Source organism: Lontra canadensis, unplaced genomic scaffold, assembly GCF_010015895.1.
Source record: "Lontra canadensis isolate GAN:19392208 unplaced genomic scaffold, GSC_riverotter_1.0 scaffold144, whole genome shotgun sequence".
Classification (NCBI taxonomy): Eukaryota; Metazoa; Chordata; class Mammalia; order Carnivora; family Mustelidae; genus Lontra; species Lontra canadensis.
This window is the reverse complement of record NW_022631138.1, coordinates 2,367,052-2,387,467: the sequence shown is the minus strand read 5'-3', so window position 1 is coordinate 2,387,467 and position 20,416 is coordinate 2,367,052. Positions and strand designations below refer to the sequence as shown.

The following is a 20,416-nucleotide window of genomic DNA, read 5'->3' as shown; positions in this document are numbered from 1 at the left end:
TATATTGAAGACTGTTCATACAGGACAATATGCCTGACAAAGATATAAAGTATATCATGTTCTTTTCTATTTAAAACATTTCAAATAATTTTTGCACTTAAAGAGATAGATGTCACAAAATTCATGTGAAAGCCCTAACCCCTCCATACCTCAGAATGTGGCTGTATTTGGAGACTGGGCCTTTAAAGAGGTGATTAAGTTAAAATGAGGTTGCTAGAGTGGGCCCTGATCTAACCTGACTCATGTCCTTATAAGAGGAAATTTGACACACAGAGACCCTAAGGGAGTGCATGCACAGCAGAATGACCATTTAAGGACAAAGGAGAAAAATAGTTGCCATCTACAAGCCAGGGAGAAAGGGCTAACAGATCTTTCCCTTATGGTCCTCAGAGGACACCATCCCTGCTAGAATCTTGATCTGGCACTTCTATCCTCCAGAGTACTAGAAAATAAACTTTGTTGTTTAAACCACTAGTCTGTAGTATTTTGTTATGATAGACCTAGCAATCTAATATATTATGTATGATTTCCAAAGATCTAAAATTTATGGCATCCATCTGCATGTTTCTTTTTCTATATTGAAAAATATAAAACATTTTTTCAAAATATCAGAAGGCAAAGAATAAAACTGAAAATTTTATTTTTCCCCTTAAAAGGCAATACCTCAGGGGCGCATGGGTTGCTCAGTTGGTTAAGTGTTTGCCTTCAGCTCAGGTCATGATCCCAGGGTCCTGGGATAATAATAAATAAATAAATAAATAAATAAATAAAATAAAATCTTAAAAAAAAAAAAGGCAATACCTCAAAATCACAACGAGAGGTCATTTCACGCACATTAGGAAGACCATTATAAAAAAAATAATAATAAAATAAAACCGAAAGCAACACAAAGCAAAAATAAAAACAAAAACAACAACCACTCAGAAAATAAAAGTTTGGCGAGGATGTGGATAAACTGGAAAACCTCATGTATTCTGGTGGTGGGAATGAAAATGGTGCAGCTGTTATGAGAAACATTATGGTGGTTCCTCAGAAAATTAAACACAGAATTACTATATGATCCAGCAATTCCACTCTTAGGTGTTTCTTCCAAGGCACTGAAAGGAGGGTCTCGAAGAAATATCATCCACCCATGTTCATAAAGCAGCATTATTCACAACAGCCAAAGGGTGGAAGCAGTCCATCTGTCCAACAACAGAGGAACACACAAAATATGGCATAGGGGAGGAGTCAAGATGGCGGAGAAGTAGCAGGCTGAGACTACTTCAGGTTGCGGGAGATCAGCTAGATAGCTTATCTAAAGATTGCAAACACCTACAAATCCAACGGGAGATCGAAGAGAAGAAGAACAGCAATTCTAGAAACAGAAAATCAACCACTTTCTGAAAGGTAGGACTGGCAGAGAAGTGAATCCAAAGCGACGGGAAGATAGACCGCGGGGGGTGGGGCCGGCTCCCGGCAAGCTTCAGAGCACCGGAGCACAAAATCAGGACTTTTAAAAGTCTGTTCTGCTGAGAGACATCGCTCCAGAGGCTTAACCGGGGTGAAGCCCACGCGGGGTCAGTGTGGCCTCAGGTCCCGCAGGGTCACAGAAGGATCGGGGGTGTCTGAGTGTCACAGAGCTTGCAGGTATTAGAACGGGGAAGCCGGCTACAGAGACAGAGCCGAGGAGTGACTCTCAGCTCGGGGTTACCTTGAACCGGTCGCAGGCTCGGTCAGCTCGGAGCGCGGCCGTAGGCCACGGTGATGGGAGTAATTGGGCGCTGTTCTCTGAGGGCGCACTGAGGAGTGGGGCCCCGGGCTCTCGGCTCCTCCGGGCCGGAGACTAGGAGGCCGCCAACTTCATTGCCGTCCTCCGGAACTCTACGGAAAGCGCTCAGGGAACAAAAGCTCCCGAAAGCAAACCCGAGCAGATTACTCAGCCCGGTCCCTGGTAAGGGCGGTGCAACTCCGCCTGGGGCAAAGACACTTGAGAATCACCACAACAGGCCCCTCCCCCAGAAGATCAACAAGAAACCCAGCCAGGACCAAGTTCACTTACGAGGAGTGCAGTTTCAATACCAAGGAAAGCAGAGGATTTCCAGAGGAGGAGAAAGCAAAGCACGGAACTCATGGCTTTCTCCCCATGATTCTTTAGCCTTGCAATTAATTTTTTTTTCTTTTTCAATTTATTTCTCTTCTTCTGCTAAATTTTTTTAACTTTTACCCTTTTCTTTTTTAACGTTTTTTAACTAGTTTATCTAATATATATATTTTTTTTTCCTTTTTATATTTTTTCATTATTGGTTTTCTTTTTTTATCTGTTTCTTTTTTCTTTTTTTTCTTTCTGAACCTCTTTTTATCCCCTTCCCCAACCCCCCCCCCCACGATTTGGGATCTCTTCTGATTTGGCTAAAGTATATTTTCCTGGGGTTGTTGCCACATTTTAGTATTTTACTTGTTCCTTCATATACTCTTATCTGGACAAAATGACAAGGTGGAAAAATTCACCACAAAAAAAAGAACAAGAGGCAGTACCAAAGGCTAGGGACCTAATCAATACAGACATTGGTAATATGTCAGATCTAGAGTTCAGAATGACGATTCTCAAGGTTCTAGCTGGGCTCGAAAAAGGCATGGAAGATATTAGAGAAACCCTCTCGGGAGATATAAAAGCCCTTTCTGGAGAAATAAAAGAACTAAAATCTAATCAAGTTGAAATCAAAAAAGCTATTAATGAGGTGCAATCAAAAATGGAGGCTCTCACTGCTAGGATAAATGAGGCAGAAGAAAGAATTAGCGATATAGAAGACCAAATGACAGAGAATAAAGAAGCTGAGCAAAAGAGGGACAAATAGCTCCTGGACCACGAGGGCAGAATTCGAGAGATAAGTGACACCATAAGACGAAACAACATTAGAATAATTGGGATTCCAGAAGAAGAAGAAAGAGAGAGGGGAGCAGAAGGTATATTGGAGAGAATTATTGGAGAGAATTTCCCCAATATGGCAAAGGGAACAACCATCAAAATCCAGGAGGTTCAGAGAACCCCCCTCAAAATCAATAAGAATAGGTCCACACCCCGTCACCCAATAGTAAAATTTACAAGTCTTAGTGACAAAGAGAAAATCCTGAAAGCAGCCCGGGAGAAGAAGTCTGTAACATACAATGGTAAAAATATTAGATTGGCAGCAGACTTATCCAGAGACCTGGCAGGCCAGAAAGAGCTGGCATGATATATTCAGAGTACTAAACGAGAAAAACATGCAGCCAAGAATACTATATCCAGCTAGGCTATCATTGAAAATAGAAGGAGAGATTAAAAGCTTCCAGGACAAACAAAAACTGAAAGAATTTGCAAACACCAAGCCAGCTCTACAGGAAATATTGAAAGGGGTCCTCTAAGCAAAGAGAGACCCTAAAAGTAGTAGATCAGAAAGGAACAGAAACAATATACAATAACAGTCACCTTACAGGCAATACAATGGCACTAAATTCACATCTCTCAAAAGTTACCCTGAATGTTAATGGGCTAAATGCCCCAATCAAAAGACACAGGGTATCAGAATGGATAAAAAAACAAAACCCATCTATATGTTGCCTACAAGAAACTCATTTTAAACCCGAAGACACCTTCAGATTTAAAGTGAAGGGGTGGAAAAGAATTTACCATGCTAATGGACATCAGAAGAAAGCAGGAGTGGCAATCCTTATATCAGATCAATTAGATTTTAAGCCAAAGACTATAATAAGAGATGAGGAAGGACACTATATCATACTCAAAGGATCTGTCCAACAAGAAGATCTAACAATTGTAAATATCTATGCCCCTAACATGGGAGCAGCCAACTATATAAACCAATTAATAACAAAATCAAAGAAACACATCAACAATAATACAATAATAGTAGGGGACTTTAACACTCCACTCACTGAAATGGACAGATCATCCAAGCAAAAGATCAACAAGGAAATAAAGGCCTTAAATGACACGCTGGACCAGATGGATATCACAGATATATTCAGAACATTTCATCCCAAAGCAACAGAATACACATTCTTCTCTAGTGCACATGGAACATTCTCCAGAATAGATCACATCCTCGGTCCTAAATCAGGTCTCAACCGGTATCAAAAGATTGGGATCATTCCCTGCATATTTTCAGACCACAATGCTCTAAAGCTAGAACTCAATCACAAGAGGAAATTTGGAAAGAACCCAAATACATGGAGACTAAACAGCATCCTTCTAAAGAATGAATGGGTCAACCAGGAAATTAAAGAAGAATTGAAAAAATTCATGGAAACAAATGATAATGAAAATACAACGGTTCAAAATCTGTGGGACACAACAAAGGCAGTCCTGAGAGGAAAATATATAGCGGTACAAGCCTTTCTCAAGAAACAAGAAAGGTCTCAGGTACACAACCTAACCCTACACCTAAAGGAGCTGGAGAAAGAACAAGAAAGAAACCCTAAACCCAGCAGGAGAAGAGAAATCATAAAGATCAGAGCAGAAATCAATGAAATAGAATCCAAAAAAAAACAATAGAACAAATCAACGAAACTAGGAGCTGGTTTTTTGAAAGAATTAATAAGATTGATAAACCCCTGGCCAGACTTATCAAAAAGAAAAGAGAAAGGACCCAAATAAATAAAATCATGAATGAAAGAGGAGAGATCACAACTAACACCAAAGAAATACAGACAATTATAAGAACATATTATGAGCAACTCTATGCCAACAAATTTGACAATCTGGAAGAAATGGATGCATTCCTAGAGACATATAAACTACCACAACTGAACCAGGAAGAAACAGAAAGCCTGAACAGACCCATAACCAGTAAGGAGATTGAAACAGTCATCAAAAATCTCCAAACAAACAAAAGCCCAGGGCCAGATGGCTTTCCGGGGGAATTCTACCAAACATTTAAAGAAGAACTAATTCCTATTCTCCTGAAACTGTTCCAAAAAATAGAAATGGAAGGAAAACTTCCAAACTCATTTTATGAGGCCAGCATCACCTTGATCCCAAAACCAGACAAGGATCCCATCAAAAGAGATAACTACAGACCAATATCCTTGATGAACACAGATGCAAAAATTCTCACCAAAATACTAGCCAATAGGATTCAACAGTACATTAAAAAGATTATTCACCACGACCAAGTGGGATTTATTCCAGGGCTGCAAGGTTGGTTCAACATCCGCAAATCAACCAATGTGATACAACACATTAATAAAAGAAAGAACAGGAACCATATGATACTCTCCATAGATGCTGAAAAAGCATTTGACAAAGTACAGCATCCCTTCCTGATCAAGACTCTTCAAAGTGTAGGGATAGAGGGCACATACCTCAATATTATCAAAGCCATCTATGAAAAACCCATCGCAAATATCATTCTCAATGGAGAAAAACTGAAAGCTTTTCCTCTAAGGTCAGGAACACGGCAGGGATGTCCGTTATCACCACTGCTATTCAACATAGTACTAGAAGTCCTAGCCTCAACAATCAGACAACAAAAAGAAATTAAAGGCATCCAAATCAGCAAAGAAGAAGTCAAACTATCACTCTTTGCAGATGATATGATACTATATGTGGAAAACCCAAAAGACTCCACTCCAAAACTGCTAGAACTTGTACAGGAATTCAGTAAAGTGTCAGGATATAAAATCAATGCACAGAAATCAGTCGCATTTCTCTACACCAACAAGACAGAAGAAAGAGAAATTAAGGAGTCAATCCCATTTACAATTGCACCCAAAACTATAAGATACTTAGGAATAAACCTAACCAAAGAGACTAAGAATCTATACACAGAAAACTATAAGGTACTCTTGAAAGAAATTGAGGAAGACACAAAGAAATGGAAAAATGTTCCATGCTCCTGGATTGGAAGAATAAATATTGTGAAAATGTCTATGCTACCTAAAGCAATCTACACATTTAATGCAATTCCTATCAAAGTACCATCCATTTTTTTCAAAGAAATGGAACAAATAATCCTAAAATTTATATGGAACCAGAAAAGACCTCGAATAGCCAAAGGAATATTGAAAAAGAAAGCCAAAGTTGGTGGCATCACAATCCCGGACTTCAAGCTCTATTACAAAGCTGTCATCATCAAGACAGCATGGTACTGGCACAAAAACAGACACATAGATCAATGGAACAGAATAGAGAGCCCAGAAATAGACCCTCAACTCTATGGTCAACTAATCTTCGACAAAGCAGGAAAGAATGTCCAATGGAAAAAAGACAGCCTCTTCAATAAATGGTGTTGGGAAAACTGGATAGCCACATGCAGAAAAATGAAATTGGATCATTTCCTTACACCACACACGAAAATAGACTCAAAATGGATGAAGGACCTCAATGTGAGAAAGGAATCCATCCAAATCCTTGAGGAGAACACAGGCAGCAACCTCTTCGACCTCAGCCGCAGCAACATCTTCCTAGGAACATCGCCAAAGGCAAGGGAAGCAAGGGCAAAAATGAACTATTGGGATTTTATCAAGATCAAAAGCTTTTGCACAGCAAAGGAAACAGTTAACAAAACCAAAAGGCAACTGACAGAATGGGAGAAGATATTTGCAAACGACATAGCAGATAAAGGGCTAGTGTCCAGAATCTATAAAGAACTTAGCAAACTCAACACCCAAAGAACAAATAATCCAATCAAGAAATGGGCAGAGGACATGAACAGACATTTCTGCAAAGAAGACATCCAGATGGCCAACAGACACATGAAAAAGTGCTCCATATCACTCGGCATCAGGGAAATACAAATCAAAACCACAATGAGATACCACCTCACACCAGTCAGAATGGCTAAAATCAACAAGTCAGGAAATGACAGATGCTGGCAAGGATGCGGAGAAAGGGGAACCCTCCTACACTGTTGGTGGGAATGCAAGCTGGTGCAACCACTCTGGAAAACAGCATGGAGGTTCCTCAAAATGTTGAAAATAGAACTACCCTATGACCCAGCAATTGCACTGCTGGGTATTTACCCTAAAGATACAAACGTAGTGATCCGAAGGGGCACGTGCACCCGAATGTTTATAGCAGCAATGTCTACAATAGCCAAACTATGGAAAGAACCTAGATGTCCATCAACAGACGAATGGATAAAGAAGAGGTGGTATATATACACAATGGAATACTATGCAGCCATCAAAAGAAATGAAATCTTGCCATTTGCGACGACGTGGATGGAACTAGAGGGTATCATGCTTAGTGAAATAAGTCAATCGGAGAAAGACAATTATCATATGATCTCCCTGATATGAGGGAGAGGAGATGCAACATGGGGGGTTAAGGGGGTAGGAGAAGAGTAAATGAAGCAAGATGGGATTGGGAGGGAGATAAACCATAAGTGACTCTTAATCTCACAAAACAAACTGAGGGTTGCTGGGGGGAGGGGGGTTGGGAGAGGGGGGTGGGGTTATGGACATTGGGGAGGGTATGTGCTATGGTGAGTGCTGTGAAGTGTGTAAACCTGGCGATTCACAGACCTGTACCCCTGGGGGGGAAAATATATATGTTTATAAAAAATAAAATTAAAAAAAATATATGGCATATATACAATGGAATATTATCTAGCCTTAAAAAGGAATGAAATTCTGATACATGTTAGATGAACCTTCAAAAAATCATGCTAAATGAAATAAGCCAGACAGAAAAAGACAAATACAGTATTATCCCACCTATATGAATATAGAGTAGGCAAATTCATAGAGACAAAGTGGAATAGTGGTAACCAGGGGCTGGTCAGGAGGGGGAAGTGAGGTGTTATCATTTAATGGGTACATAGCTTCTATATAGGATGATGAAATGATGAGAGAGAGAGATGGTGACAGTTACACAACATTGTGAATACACTTAGCGAACTGTATGTTAAAAAATGGTTAAAATGGTATGTATATTTGATCACAATTGTTTTAAAAAGGCAATACCTGAGAAAATGGAATGTCATAATCCCTGTAGAAACCAGCTCTTTTTTTGTGGGAACTTTCTGTATGTTCAACATCTGAATCAAGGCTGTAGTCTGAGCTATCATCACTAGATGGAGAATTATGCTAAAAGAAAGGAAAAAACAAATAGTTATATTTGCAAAAGGGAAAAAATTTAACTAGTAACTAGACAGGCTTGTTTCAGCCAGAAATGCCAACCATAGACTGTATTATCCTCTAGTAGGTTCTGAAGTATTAACCCAAAAATCCTTGTTCCAGGGGCACCAGGGTGGCTCAGTCAGTTAAGCAGCTGCCTTTGGCTCAGGTCATAATCCTTCTCCCTCTTCTCTCTGCTCCTGTTCTCTCATTGTCTCTGTCTCTCTCAACTGAATTAAAAATATATATATCAAAAAAGTAGAGTAATTATTAACCTGAAATTAGCAGTTGGACTACATTAAAAATAGCTAGTAAATAGAGTAGGTATAGATATGGTATATCACTTCTGAGATTAGGTTATAAAAGAGACTACAGCTTTCATCTTGGGTGCTTTCTCTTGTTCTCTCTCACTCATGGTCCACCTGCTTTGGGGGAAGCCAGATAACATAATGAGGACATTGACGCAGTCTGTAGAGAATTCCACACGGTGAGGAGTTGAGACCTGCCAAGAGCCATGTGAGTGAGCATGGAAAAGGACCCTGCCTTCGTCAAGCCTTGAGATGATGGCAACCCCATGGGAAAAGCTGAGCCAGAAGCACCTGGTTAAAGCTGCACCCAGATTCCTGACCCATAGAAACTGGGAAATAAATTTCTATTCTTTTAAGTATCTAAGTTTGGGGTAATGCTGTGCAGCAACAGTTAACTAATAAGATTTTGGTGTCTGGAAATGTTGTTTTTCCATAAGAAAAATCTAAAAAGTAGGAGGGATCTTGGAAACAGGCAGTGGATAGAAACTGGAAGGACTTTCAGTAGAGTATTAGCTAAAGTCTAAACTGCCTCAAATAAGGAGCACCTGGTTAGCTCAGTTGGTGGAGTATGCAACTCAATCTCCAGATCATGAGTTCAAGCCTCACATTGGGTGTAGAGATACAAAAAATAGTAATAATAATTTAAAAAAATGGGTTGGGCAACCAACTCTTGGTTTCCTCTTGGATTATGATTTCTTAGGTCATAAGACTGAGCCCTGTGTCAGGCTCCATGCTCAGCAGGGAGTTGGCTTGGGATTTTCTCTCTCCCTCTGCCCCTCCCACAACTCGTGCATGTGTGTGCTCTCTAAATAAATAAATAAATTGCCTTGAATGATTGTTAGTAAAATTCTGAACTTTGAGGCAACTTGAAGTGGGATATCTTATTAAAATCAGAAGAATAGGGGCACCTGGGTGGCTCAGTGGGTTAAAGCCTCTGCCTTTGGCTTGGGTCATGGTCCCAGGGTCCTGGGATCGATCCCCACATTGGGCTCTCTGCTCAGCCCAATGTGGGGAAAGCAGGGAGCCTGCTTTCTCCTCTCTCTCTGCCTGCTTCTTTGCCTACTTGTGATCTCCGTCTGTCAAATAATAAAATCTTTTAAAAAAAATCGTAAGAATAGAAACCCTCATCATGCAATGGCAGAAAGGTGAATAAAACAGCTACATTCAGTAACATGGAAAGCAGAAAATGTGTCTAGTGAACTAAGTGATCTAGTTAAGATTTTCAAGAAAAATGTTGAAAGTATTTATTTGCCAAAGAAGATAGACAAAGGAAAGGCTGTTAAAAAGGAGATGGGACTTACTGGTTTTGAAAGTTCTTAGTCAACATACAGACTTTCATTTGTGCTTTTCCCTTCTTTTCCTTTTTTCTTAAGTAAGCTCCACACCCAACATGGAGCTCAAACTCACACCCCAAGATGAAGAGTCACATGTTCCACCGACTGAGCCAGCCAGGTGCCCCCTTTTTCTTAATTAGTTTGGACAGTGATTTATATATATTGCTGATCTTTTTTTTTTTTTTAAATAACCACTGGTTTTTCATTCTAGTTCATTAAGTTCTGCTTGTAACTTAATTTTTTTTAAAGATTTTATTATCATTTATTTATTTGACAGAGAAAGAGAGAGATCACAAGTAGGCAGAGAGGCAGGCAGAGAGAGGAGGAAGCAGGCTCACCGCCGAGCAGAGAGCCCGATTCGGGGCTCGATCCCAGGACCCCGAGATCACAACCCGAGCCAAAGGCAGAGGCCTAACCCACCGAGCCACCCAGGCGACCCTGCTTGTGACTTAATTAAAAGTCCTTCCTTTTTAGGGCACCTGGGTGGCTCAGTCAGTTAAGCGGCTGCCTTCAGCTCAGGTCATGATCCCGGGTTCCTGGGATCAAGCCCCGCATGGGCTCCCTGCTCAGTGGAGAGCCTGCATCTCCCTCTCCCTCTGCCTGCCCCTCTGCCTACCTGCGCTTTCTCTCTATCCGTCTGTCAAATAAATAAATAAAATCTTAAAAAAAAAGTCCTTACTTTTTGTATTTGTTCTGATATCCTACTTTTCTAGCTTTTATTACTGCAATACTCTATAATTTTTCTCCTGATAACTGCTTTGGTTATAATCTGTTGGTACTTACACATCAAGATTTTATCATTATTTTCACAAATTTCTGCAGTTCTAATGTTTCCCCTGTGTTTCACAGGCTATTTAAAGTAGGTATTTGAATTAAAAGCAAAAAAACATTTTGTTTTTTAGACTTTATTAGCAATATCTAATTTTATTGTATTGTAGTTTGAAATTGCTCTTTGTAACATTTCCACTCCATTCAAGTAATTGGAGCTTATAAGGCCTACTGTATGGCCGTAAAGATGAGAGGAAGATGTATTCTCAGGATTCAGAGAACCCTGACTACCTAATCTCTCTTTAGTATCCTTACCACCTTTTCATCCACTTGATTGATCTCTTTGGGTTAAGAGAGGCATATTGGTATATCTCCTGCTATTAGTGTATTCCTATTTCTTCCTGCAGTTCCTATAGTTCTTGCTTTATAAAAGTTGCTGTTTTGGGGGACATAAAATATCCCCCAAATATTCATAACTTATACTTCATCCCCCTGCTTGTGCACGCTTTCTCTCTCTGACAAATAAATAAATAAAATCTTAAAAAAAAAAAAAGATGTTAACTTGCATTAAAAGTTACCTTGATTTTTAAATCTTTGGATAATTCATATCTTTGTGTTCAGAAAATTTATTAATCACAAAAGTAAAAATATCTAATCAACAAGTTGTTTTTTGGGGGGTGGAGGAGTAGAGGGAGAGAGAGAATCTTAAGCAGGCTCCATGCCCAGTGAGGAGCCTGACACAGGGCTCAATCTCACACCCCAAGATCATGACCTGAGCTGAAATCCAAAGTCATACACTTAACTAACTGAGCCACCCAGGTGTCCCTCTAATCAATAAGCTTTATAATAAAATAAGAAATTATTTATACTTTCTGATTTTCGTATTTTATATTTCATACAAATTTGCTAAAAGAATTCAAAGTAGATTCTAACTAACCTTATGTTTTTCACGTTTCCTCCTTTTGGATTTTTTCTTCTCTCTTTCTTTCTTGTGTTTTTTCCTTGATTTTCTATAGGCTTTTTCATTTTTCTGTTTTTCATCCTCTTTTGCTTCCTGTTCTTGTGTTTCTTCAAGTCCTGCATCATCTATTTCACCATCTTCTAATTCGCCATCTTCTCTGTAGAAAACAATGACATTTTTATTTTTAAATGTTATTCAAAAATGAGTCTTATAGGAACATTTCCAAAAGAAAAAAAAAGCAGATGCCAAGAATTTAAGTTACATTCATTTAGATCAGGAATGGCAAACTTTTCCTGTAAAGGGGCCCAGTAGTATATTTACAGGCCAAATATGATTTCTGTTGCACATTCTTCCCCATTCCTGGGGAACAATCCTTCAAAAATGTTAGAACCAGTCTTAGCGGCAAAAATTTCCCAACCTCTGATTTGGATTAAGATCACTGACTCTTACCAAATGAATGAATGCATGCATAAATGCGGTGGTATTCCATTGTATTATAGTAGTTGCCATCTACTAAACATTACCTTTTAAAAAAAGGTTGAACTAAAACATTTCAGTAAGTAAACATTCTCACTACAGGAAGGGATTTTTAACAGTGTCACATAAACAACTATAATTAGCTTTAAAATAAAAGTAATCTGTATTAATTCTCACCATCAAACTTTAATAAGAAAACAAGTAAGTAGATAAGGAACAAAATCTGAGCTACAGAAGAATCATAAATTAAACTTGAAAAAAAATTAAACTTCAATCTGCAAAAAATAATGGTAGTAAAATCATGAACTGAATTCCACTTCCTAAATACTAATATGTTTGCTATAATGAAGACCAAACTAGAAACAAACTTTTATATTGCTTATGACCCTTTTATACTTATAGAAGCCAAAATATTAATAGTATTTTAAAGACAAATTAAACAATGATCTATCTAAGTATATAAAATAAGTTTAGCATTTAAAGTTTCCATACAGTTTTGAAAAAATGCAAACTTCTATAAATAGTACAGAAAAACAAATGTCTGTATGACTGGAAAAAAATGAGAAGCAACTAAACGATGGTGTGTGCATTGTAAAGATACTTTTAAGTTGCTAGGGTGGGTGCCTGGGTGGCTCAGTTGTTAAGCGCCTGCCTTTGGCTAGGTCATGATTGCAGGGTCCTGGGATCAGCCCTGCATTGGGCTCCCTGTTCAGCAGGAAGCCTGCTTCTCTCTCTCTCATTCCCACTGCTTGTGTTCCCTTTCTTATTGTGTCTCTGTCAAATAAATAAATAAAATCTTTAAAAAAATAGTTACTAGAGATACGTGATTTCTAAAATGCAAAACTGATGATGTCATTCTCCTGCTTAAAATCCTCAATGACGATGTGTTGTCTCAAATTTGCTTCAGAACTGTCCACTGGGGGAGAAAGGAAGTGGTATCAACAAGATTGGTCATGAGTTGGTAATCGCTCAGATTGTGGGATGTATAGGTGTTTGAAGTTTTCCATAATAAAAGGACGATACCAGTGATTCCCTTCTGACGTGAGGATGACATCAGACCTCCATGATATTACCAAAAGGCACTTTATAATTGAATCCCTGTTCCCCGCTACTTTCAATTTCTCATGTCTCTAAGCTTTAAACATCACCTTAAAAACTCTCATTGCCCTGCTCCTCTCAACACCTATCCTTCACTTCCTTTATCTGGCTAACTCCAGCTCATTCTACTGGACCCAGTTCAGCTGTCATTTCCTCTGAGCTGCTTCCACTGATGACCCAGGTTTAGCTGAGATGCTTTACCCGAAGTACACTCCTAATAATTCTCATTTCTTTATCACTACACTCTATGCATTATGTTCAAATAACATGAACATATTGGTTGAGGAAAGTAGGATGCAATTGAGTCTTTCATAGCTGTATCTCTAAACCCTAGGATGGTTCCCTGCTGTTCACTGAATGAATGAATGTATAATATCTGTAACTCCTGCATTGAAGAACAGGCACATGATACCACCCAAAACTGGCTGTGAAGTCAATGTTGTTTTCCCCCAGTTTCTATTACAAAATCAAAGAGGTATATATATCCATTCAGGCAGACTTGAAAATTTCTTGTGAGGCGGGGCTGGCATTCTGGCTGTTTTAACAAAAAACGTTCTGAACTTTTCTAACACTATAAAACCTGAAGTTCCAAGAAAACTGAGTACATATATTCATCAAAAGATAAGCACAAGAATGTTCTTTGCAGCTTTAGTCATAATAGTAAAAAATTGTTAACAACCCAAATCACCATCAACAGGTGAATGGATAAATTTGCTTTATTTATATAATGAAATGCTGTAAGGCAAAAAAAATTAGCCACTGTTACATGCAATACGGACAAATCTTATAGACACAATTATGAGTAAAAGAAGTTAGACATGAGAGTACTGTTTGATTCCATTTATATGCATTTCAAGAAGAGGCAAAACTAACCTATTGTGACAGAAGTCAAAATAGTAATTACCTCTTGGAGGGTTGTAACTGACAAAAAAGGGGTACTAAGGAATCTTCCGGGGTGTTGAAATATTCTGCACATTGATCTGTGTGGTGATCATTATATATACATACATATTTATGTGTAAAAATTCATCAAGTTGTACATTTTCGAACTGCGTACTTTACTGCCTATACATACACCATAACAAAATTTAAAAGGCACCAAAAAAACCTATGGGCATTCACCCTTTCTTTTACCACCCTTCTCCTCCAACATGAGCTCCTTAAAGCATAAATATTTTTATATCTTAAAATCACTAATTCATACTTATCATTTTGACTGGAGCTATTTAAATACCTAAGTATTCGAGCTAAAAATGCTGCATATGAATTTATGTCCTACTTTACATAAATTCTTTAACTGTGAAATATGGGGTGTTTATATTTGTCATTCGACAAAAAGCAATGAAAGATATTTTACATTTCTTTCTTCTCCCTTAGCCTATTAACCATTTCAGCATTCACACAATAACAAATGTAAACTTGGGAATTTATGTATGGTTACAAATAATAAGATAGAAAAAGCAAATAAAGAACATCGATGGGGAGCCTGGGTGGCTCAGTGGGTTAAGCCTCTGCCTTCAGCTCAGGTCGTGATCTCAGAGTCCTGGGATCAAGCCCTATATCCAGCTCTCTGCCCAGCAGGGAGCCTGCTTCCCCCTCGCTCTCTGCCTGCCTCTCTGCCTACTTGTGATCTCTCTCTGTCAAATAAATAAAATCTTAAAAAAAAAAAAAAAAAAGAACATCGATCCCCATTTCCATGAACTGTTTATAAATGCTTTACAAAAATCAGCTTTGGGGGCACCTGGGTGGCTCAGTTGGTTAAGCAACAGCCTTCGGCTCAGGTCATGATCCTGGAGTCCTGGAATCAAGTCCCGGCTCCCTGCTCTGCAGAGAGTCTGCTTCTCCCTCTGAAGCACCCCCTTCTCATGCTCGCTCTCGCTCTCTCTCTCTCTCTCTCTCACTCATTCTCTCTCAAATAAATAAATAAAATCTTTTTTAAAAAACCCAAAAGAACAAAAATCTTTTGGGCACAAATGGAAAGCATGTATGGCATGATGGAAGAGGAGAATTCCAGGGAGGATAGCTGGCTTCTAATTCCAGTTCCGCCACCAAAACAAAATAAAGCTATCTTGATTGAGCACCTACTAATATCACATTCTAATCTAGGTCTGTGAAAAATAAAAAACAGAATAGATAATATAAGTAAGAGTGTTTAGCATTCTCTAGATTCTGAATTAGCTCAACACCATTAAGAAAGCTGTTTTGTTTACTAAACCCAAGATACTTGTTTAAATTTAATAAATCAAAAAGAGAAGCTCCCAGTTCAATTCTATATGGAGACTTTTCATTAATGTAAAATAATAGAGTGATTATGTCCTTTTTAGGAAGAGGCCTATTCATGTTTATGGACATGTAAATAACTGTTCAGTTAACCAACAAAATTATTCTTAAAAGAATTTATCTTTTAGGCAAATCCTAGAGACAGAAAGTAGATTAGGGATTGACAAATAGATCAGAGGGAGGAATGTGGAGTAACTATCAATGGCCACAGGGGGTTTTCTTTTTGGAGTGATGAAAATGTTCTAAAATTTAAAAAAAAAAAAAAAGGTTCTAAAATTAGATAGTGGTAATGTGGCACAACTCTGAATTTCCTAAAAACCAGTGAGTTGTACAACGCCCTCACTGATCACGACACGTTCTTATTCTGAGGTAAATTTCACTAAACCCTTATAAACTGATTTGTTTCATCAAGGACGCTACTTTTTTCCCCATTCTGATATTGTTATTAAATCAATTTAACCTGAACCATTCAGTCTTACCTCCACAGGTAGTTTCTGCTTTTTCTTTATGCTTGCCTAAACGCTCCTGTTACAAGCTACAGATCAGAAACTGAGTCTTCTGGAAGAAACACAAAAGCCTCAATAAAAGACTATACAAGTACTCCTAATAGTTGATATTACAAAGATGTTACTCATAAATACAAGCATCCTGGGAAAAGCTGACATGATCACCAGAAAAAAGACATTTCTCAGAAGGTATCAAGTGATGTCAAGGATGTCTTTACATCCCAGAAGCAGATGACTTCATAGAAGTAGACTGCTTATCCTAAGAGCAACAGAACACAAATTTCCTAGATACTTTGAAACTACTGCTTTTAACACTTTTCTTTTCATGCTTTTGTTCTAAATCACCCTGTCATTTCTCCTTTATTGTGATAATGTAGAAAACTACTCTGAACTGATACGCTGGTAACCAGTTCATCATCCACCTAGCTCACACCGGTAAGGCTCAACCGCAGGCTGACCTCAGCCCTGGCAGAATGCCTCATGAGCCTCCAGAATACGGAAATAGAGGCAGTCTTGGGAGGTGCTGCTACATAGCTATTTTTAACCCACCTCCATATATCTCCTTGTACGGCCGCTGTTCCTCAGCCACTACCCTACCTACCCTACCCACTACCCTCAGAGTGTACCCTACCACTCATGCTGCCTGTGATTATTTGGCCTCTTTGGTTTCAGTGTGACCCAGTAAGACGATGGACACGAGGAGCTGACACCATGGTGATCCTATATTTGTTGTCTATATAAATAATAAACTGAATTTTACTGGCTGAATTTGTCAGCATGCCTAATGGAAAACTTGCTTGGGTCTAGGCTTGCCCACGCCTACTCTGATCTTTTCCCTCACCTTATATAGCTTATGTATGATCCTCTTGATAAAAGCCTTGACCTAACTCCCTACCTTATACCTCCCAAACTCGTTATTTCTTCTCAAGGAAAATGCTGTCCAGTCATGGAAGAGCTACCTGACATGAGTTTTTGTGATTTTATGTTTATCCCCAAACTGAACCTTGGGCTAGGTGGCTTGCTAGATGGCTCATCTTACTTGTTTCAGCAAACATTTCTTTTACAAACTACCAGTGGTAAAATCTGATAGATATCTACAACTCTCAAAGTGTTTTTCTCTTTAACTTTATCCAATACATTCTTACACCCTCTGGAATGTATTTGGTTTGCAGAAATAAGGGTTATCCCTTTTTGACTATCTACAGCTATAGCAAGTTTCACTCTCAAGCCAATCTTAGAATTTGCAAAAGCCTCAACTCAAACAATTCCTTCAAGAATGAGACTTGGTACAAATTTATGGGCAAAATTATAGATTTTAATTAGCCTAACATCCTCCATAGTCTTATGACAACCCTTCCAAATTTTCCTTAACTCTATGTAAGTTATCAGGATCCCAGAGATAACAAAGAGTCCCTTTCTCACTTTTTTTTTACAAGTAATTCTACTTCTGTTTTTACATATGTAACCCTTCTAATCTACATTTCCTGAATCAACATGTTTATTCATATTTGTCTAATCAAAACCTAACTTGTGTATACATATAACTATATATAAAAATATAATAATTAGACAATTTGAGATATTTCCTTCCCATGTCCTTCAGGAGACTATGCTTCTGTGGGAGTGTCTGAAGGGACACTGATCTCCCCAGAGAAAAAAACAGTTATTCTTTTTACTAGAATCATTGGGGATCTATTTTCAACTGAACAGGTCACATAACTTGAAAACGTTATCCAAAATATGTCATTAACATTGACCGAAAAGATAAATAATACCGCAAAGCCCCAGAGTTACAACAAACCAAAGTCACTGATCTAAGTAGTTGTAGATAATAGCATAAGCCCTAGATTTCTTGCTGGCAAGCCAAGAAAAATTATGAATTACTGCTAATACTTCCTTCTACCCATGAAGTAATATCACAGGGAAAATTGACCAATCTATATTCAAATAAAAGACAAGACAACTTGGCTATCAAAAGTGGACACAGGGGCACCTGGGTGGCTTAGTGGGTTTAAAGCCTCTGCCTTTGGCTCAGGTCATGATCCCAGAGTCTGGGATTGAGTTCCGAATCAGGCTCTCTGCTCAGCAGGGAACCTGCTTCCCTCTAACTCTGCCTGCCTCTCTGCCTACTTGTGATCTGCCTGTCTGTCAAATAAATAAGTAAAATCTTTTTTTTTAAGATTTATTTATTTGACAGAGAGAAATCACAAGTAGGCAGAGAGGCAGGCAGAGAGAGAGAGGAGGTAGCAGGCTCCCTGCCAAGCAGAGAGCCTGATGCGGGACTCGATCCCAGGACCCTGAGATCATGACCTGAGCCGAAGGCAGACGTTCAACCCACTGAGCCACCCAGGCGCCCTAAGTAAAATCTTTAAAAAAAAAAAAAAAAAAAAGTGGATGCAGGAGGCGCCTGGGAGGCTCTGTCAGTTAAGCTTCTGCCTTTGGCTCAAGTCATGAATCCAGGGTCCTTGCTTGTCTCTCTCCCTCTGCCTCTCCCTCTCACGCGCTCTCTCTGTCACTCAATTAAAATCTTAAAAAAAAAAAAAAAAGTGGACTCAGAAGTAAGTAAGATTCCCTTACTTTGGTCATCCCTCTAAAGAGCCTTCTAGTCTCTTCTTATAATTTAGTCATGGCTATTCTTGTCTCACAGTCTTTCAGTGCCTAGTCTCCAGAGTCATATATGCTTCTGCACAGCTCTTATTTCATCAGACGGTACAAATACTCATTTGGTAACAGAAGGAAAACAAAAGGACTCTGATATTCAGTCAGGCTAAATACTAAGGCCTTTGATCACAATTCCTACAAAGATCATAACCCATACAGCAGTGAATAAATAGCATGCTGTTCTATAAGGGTAGGACTAAGGCGGTACTGTTAAAATAAAACTCTACCAAGTTCCCAGCATGTGCATATACAAGTGCTGATCTAAAAAGAAAAAAAACAAAAGTGCTGACCTTATATCTCTGAATCTAACAGACACTTTCATATCCCACCTCAGAACTCTTTATACAGCAATCTCTATGCTTTTTGTGACAGAACAAAATCAAAAGGAAGAATTTCTAGTTCCCAAATGACCCAATCAGAACATAAAACCTAGAATTCCTAATATATAATAAACCTTCTATTTTCCTCTTTATCTTTCCCACTTTCAGCATGGAGAGACAGAGTGAACTCATTTCTCACCCAGCAAGCAGATTAACTAAGCTTCAAAAAAAAAAATCTTGGGTGAATTATATTATTCCTTGAATGCTATTTATAGAGCCTTTTGTTGATCAATATATAAACTATGTTAAAATTCTTAAGACTGAGGTGAAGCTAAGACCAAGATTAATTTACACAGGGGTGTGCCAGAAATCCTTGACAAATTTTTATGTGTGAGCTGCAAATTTGGCTCTGAGCTTCAGGGAACAAGGATTGGTTTAAGACAACAGCGCTTCCAAGACAAAAACAGACCAGTTGCTCAAAAGAGGTTCAGTTTTTGCTAGTAGTGAGATCAGAAAGAAATTTCTCTTGAGTCCTCATAAAGACAATATTATCTGATAAAATTGTCAATTCTGGACACAATGGACATGACTTTCAATAGTGTCCATACAACGAATGCAATAGTTTATATCACCTACAGCATGCCCCAATTTGAACCAGGGCTTGCTGCCAAAATCCAATTGTGAAAAAGCAATTATATAAGAAAAAAATAATATTGTCCAAGTATGCAATTATCTGATGTTCTGACTTTTTTTAAGATTCTATTTTTTTAAGTAATCTCTTCACCCAGGTTGGAGCTCGAACTCACAACCCCAAGACCAAGGGTTACATGCTCAACCAACTGAGCCAGCCAGCCAGCCACTCCTCTGATATTCTGATTTAGTGTAGGGATGAAATCTATAACATCAAGAGAAGAGATTCTCAAAAACTATATGTATATTAGAATTTTCTGTCCTCCTAACAAAAAAAGGGGAGGCATTCATTCACTTAACATGTATTTATTCACCACCTGCTCAGTGGGCATGGGCACCACAAGACATGGTTTCTTCTTTCAAGAAGTTTTTAATCTAGTGATGAGGGAGACAGACATCAACGAAAGAACCATTTAAATAAATATAAAGTAACAACCATACAAGTAGTGCTATGAGAGCACCCAATAGGAGAAAGTCATCTGTCAGAAGCACCTGGAAGGCTTTCCCTGAGGAAGTCATGAATGAATTGGGGTGAGGAGTTCTAGCCTAAGAAATAAAGGGTTGCAGAGGGATCTGTGGCAGGCAGAGATAATAGGATAAGCAAAATTTCTGTGCAGAAGAACTGAGACAGAAACTGAGACAATGCCAAGGTCACTGGATTATAAATAAAATGGGAAAGCTGGTTTAAAATTATGCTGGAGTGATGGGTGGTTCTAGATCATGCAGAGCTTTGACCATGTCTGGGGTTTATTCTAATATAAATGAGAAAGCGCTAAAGTGCTTCCAGGAGAGGAGCTGATGTAATTAGATCTCCATTCTGGAAGATAACTTTGAGAGTAAAAAAACAAGACCTAAAGGGGAAATAAAACAGATACAAGAAAGCAGTTAGGATGTCACTGCAATAAACAAGCAAGAA

The 20,416-nt window shown here is 38.6% G+C and overlaps 1 protein-coding gene across 1 annotated transcript in view; it reads right to left on the bottom strand.

The window, feature by feature from the left end:
• The window catches only part of ZC3H6 (zinc finger CCCH-type containing 6), a 64,694-nt gene that overhangs the window by 26,320 nt on the left and 17,958 nt on the right, over positions 1 to 20,416 (bottom strand). The window contains exons 2-3 of the mRNA XM_032843930.1: positions 11,445 to 11,625; positions 7,945 to 8,067 (exon numbers count right to left, since the gene is read on the bottom strand). Coding sequence (XP_032699821.1) covers positions 7,945 to 8,067; positions 11,445 to 11,625 — 304 coding nt within the window. The remainder of the gene's footprint in view (positions 1 to 7,944; positions 8,068 to 11,444; positions 11,626 to 20,416) is intronic.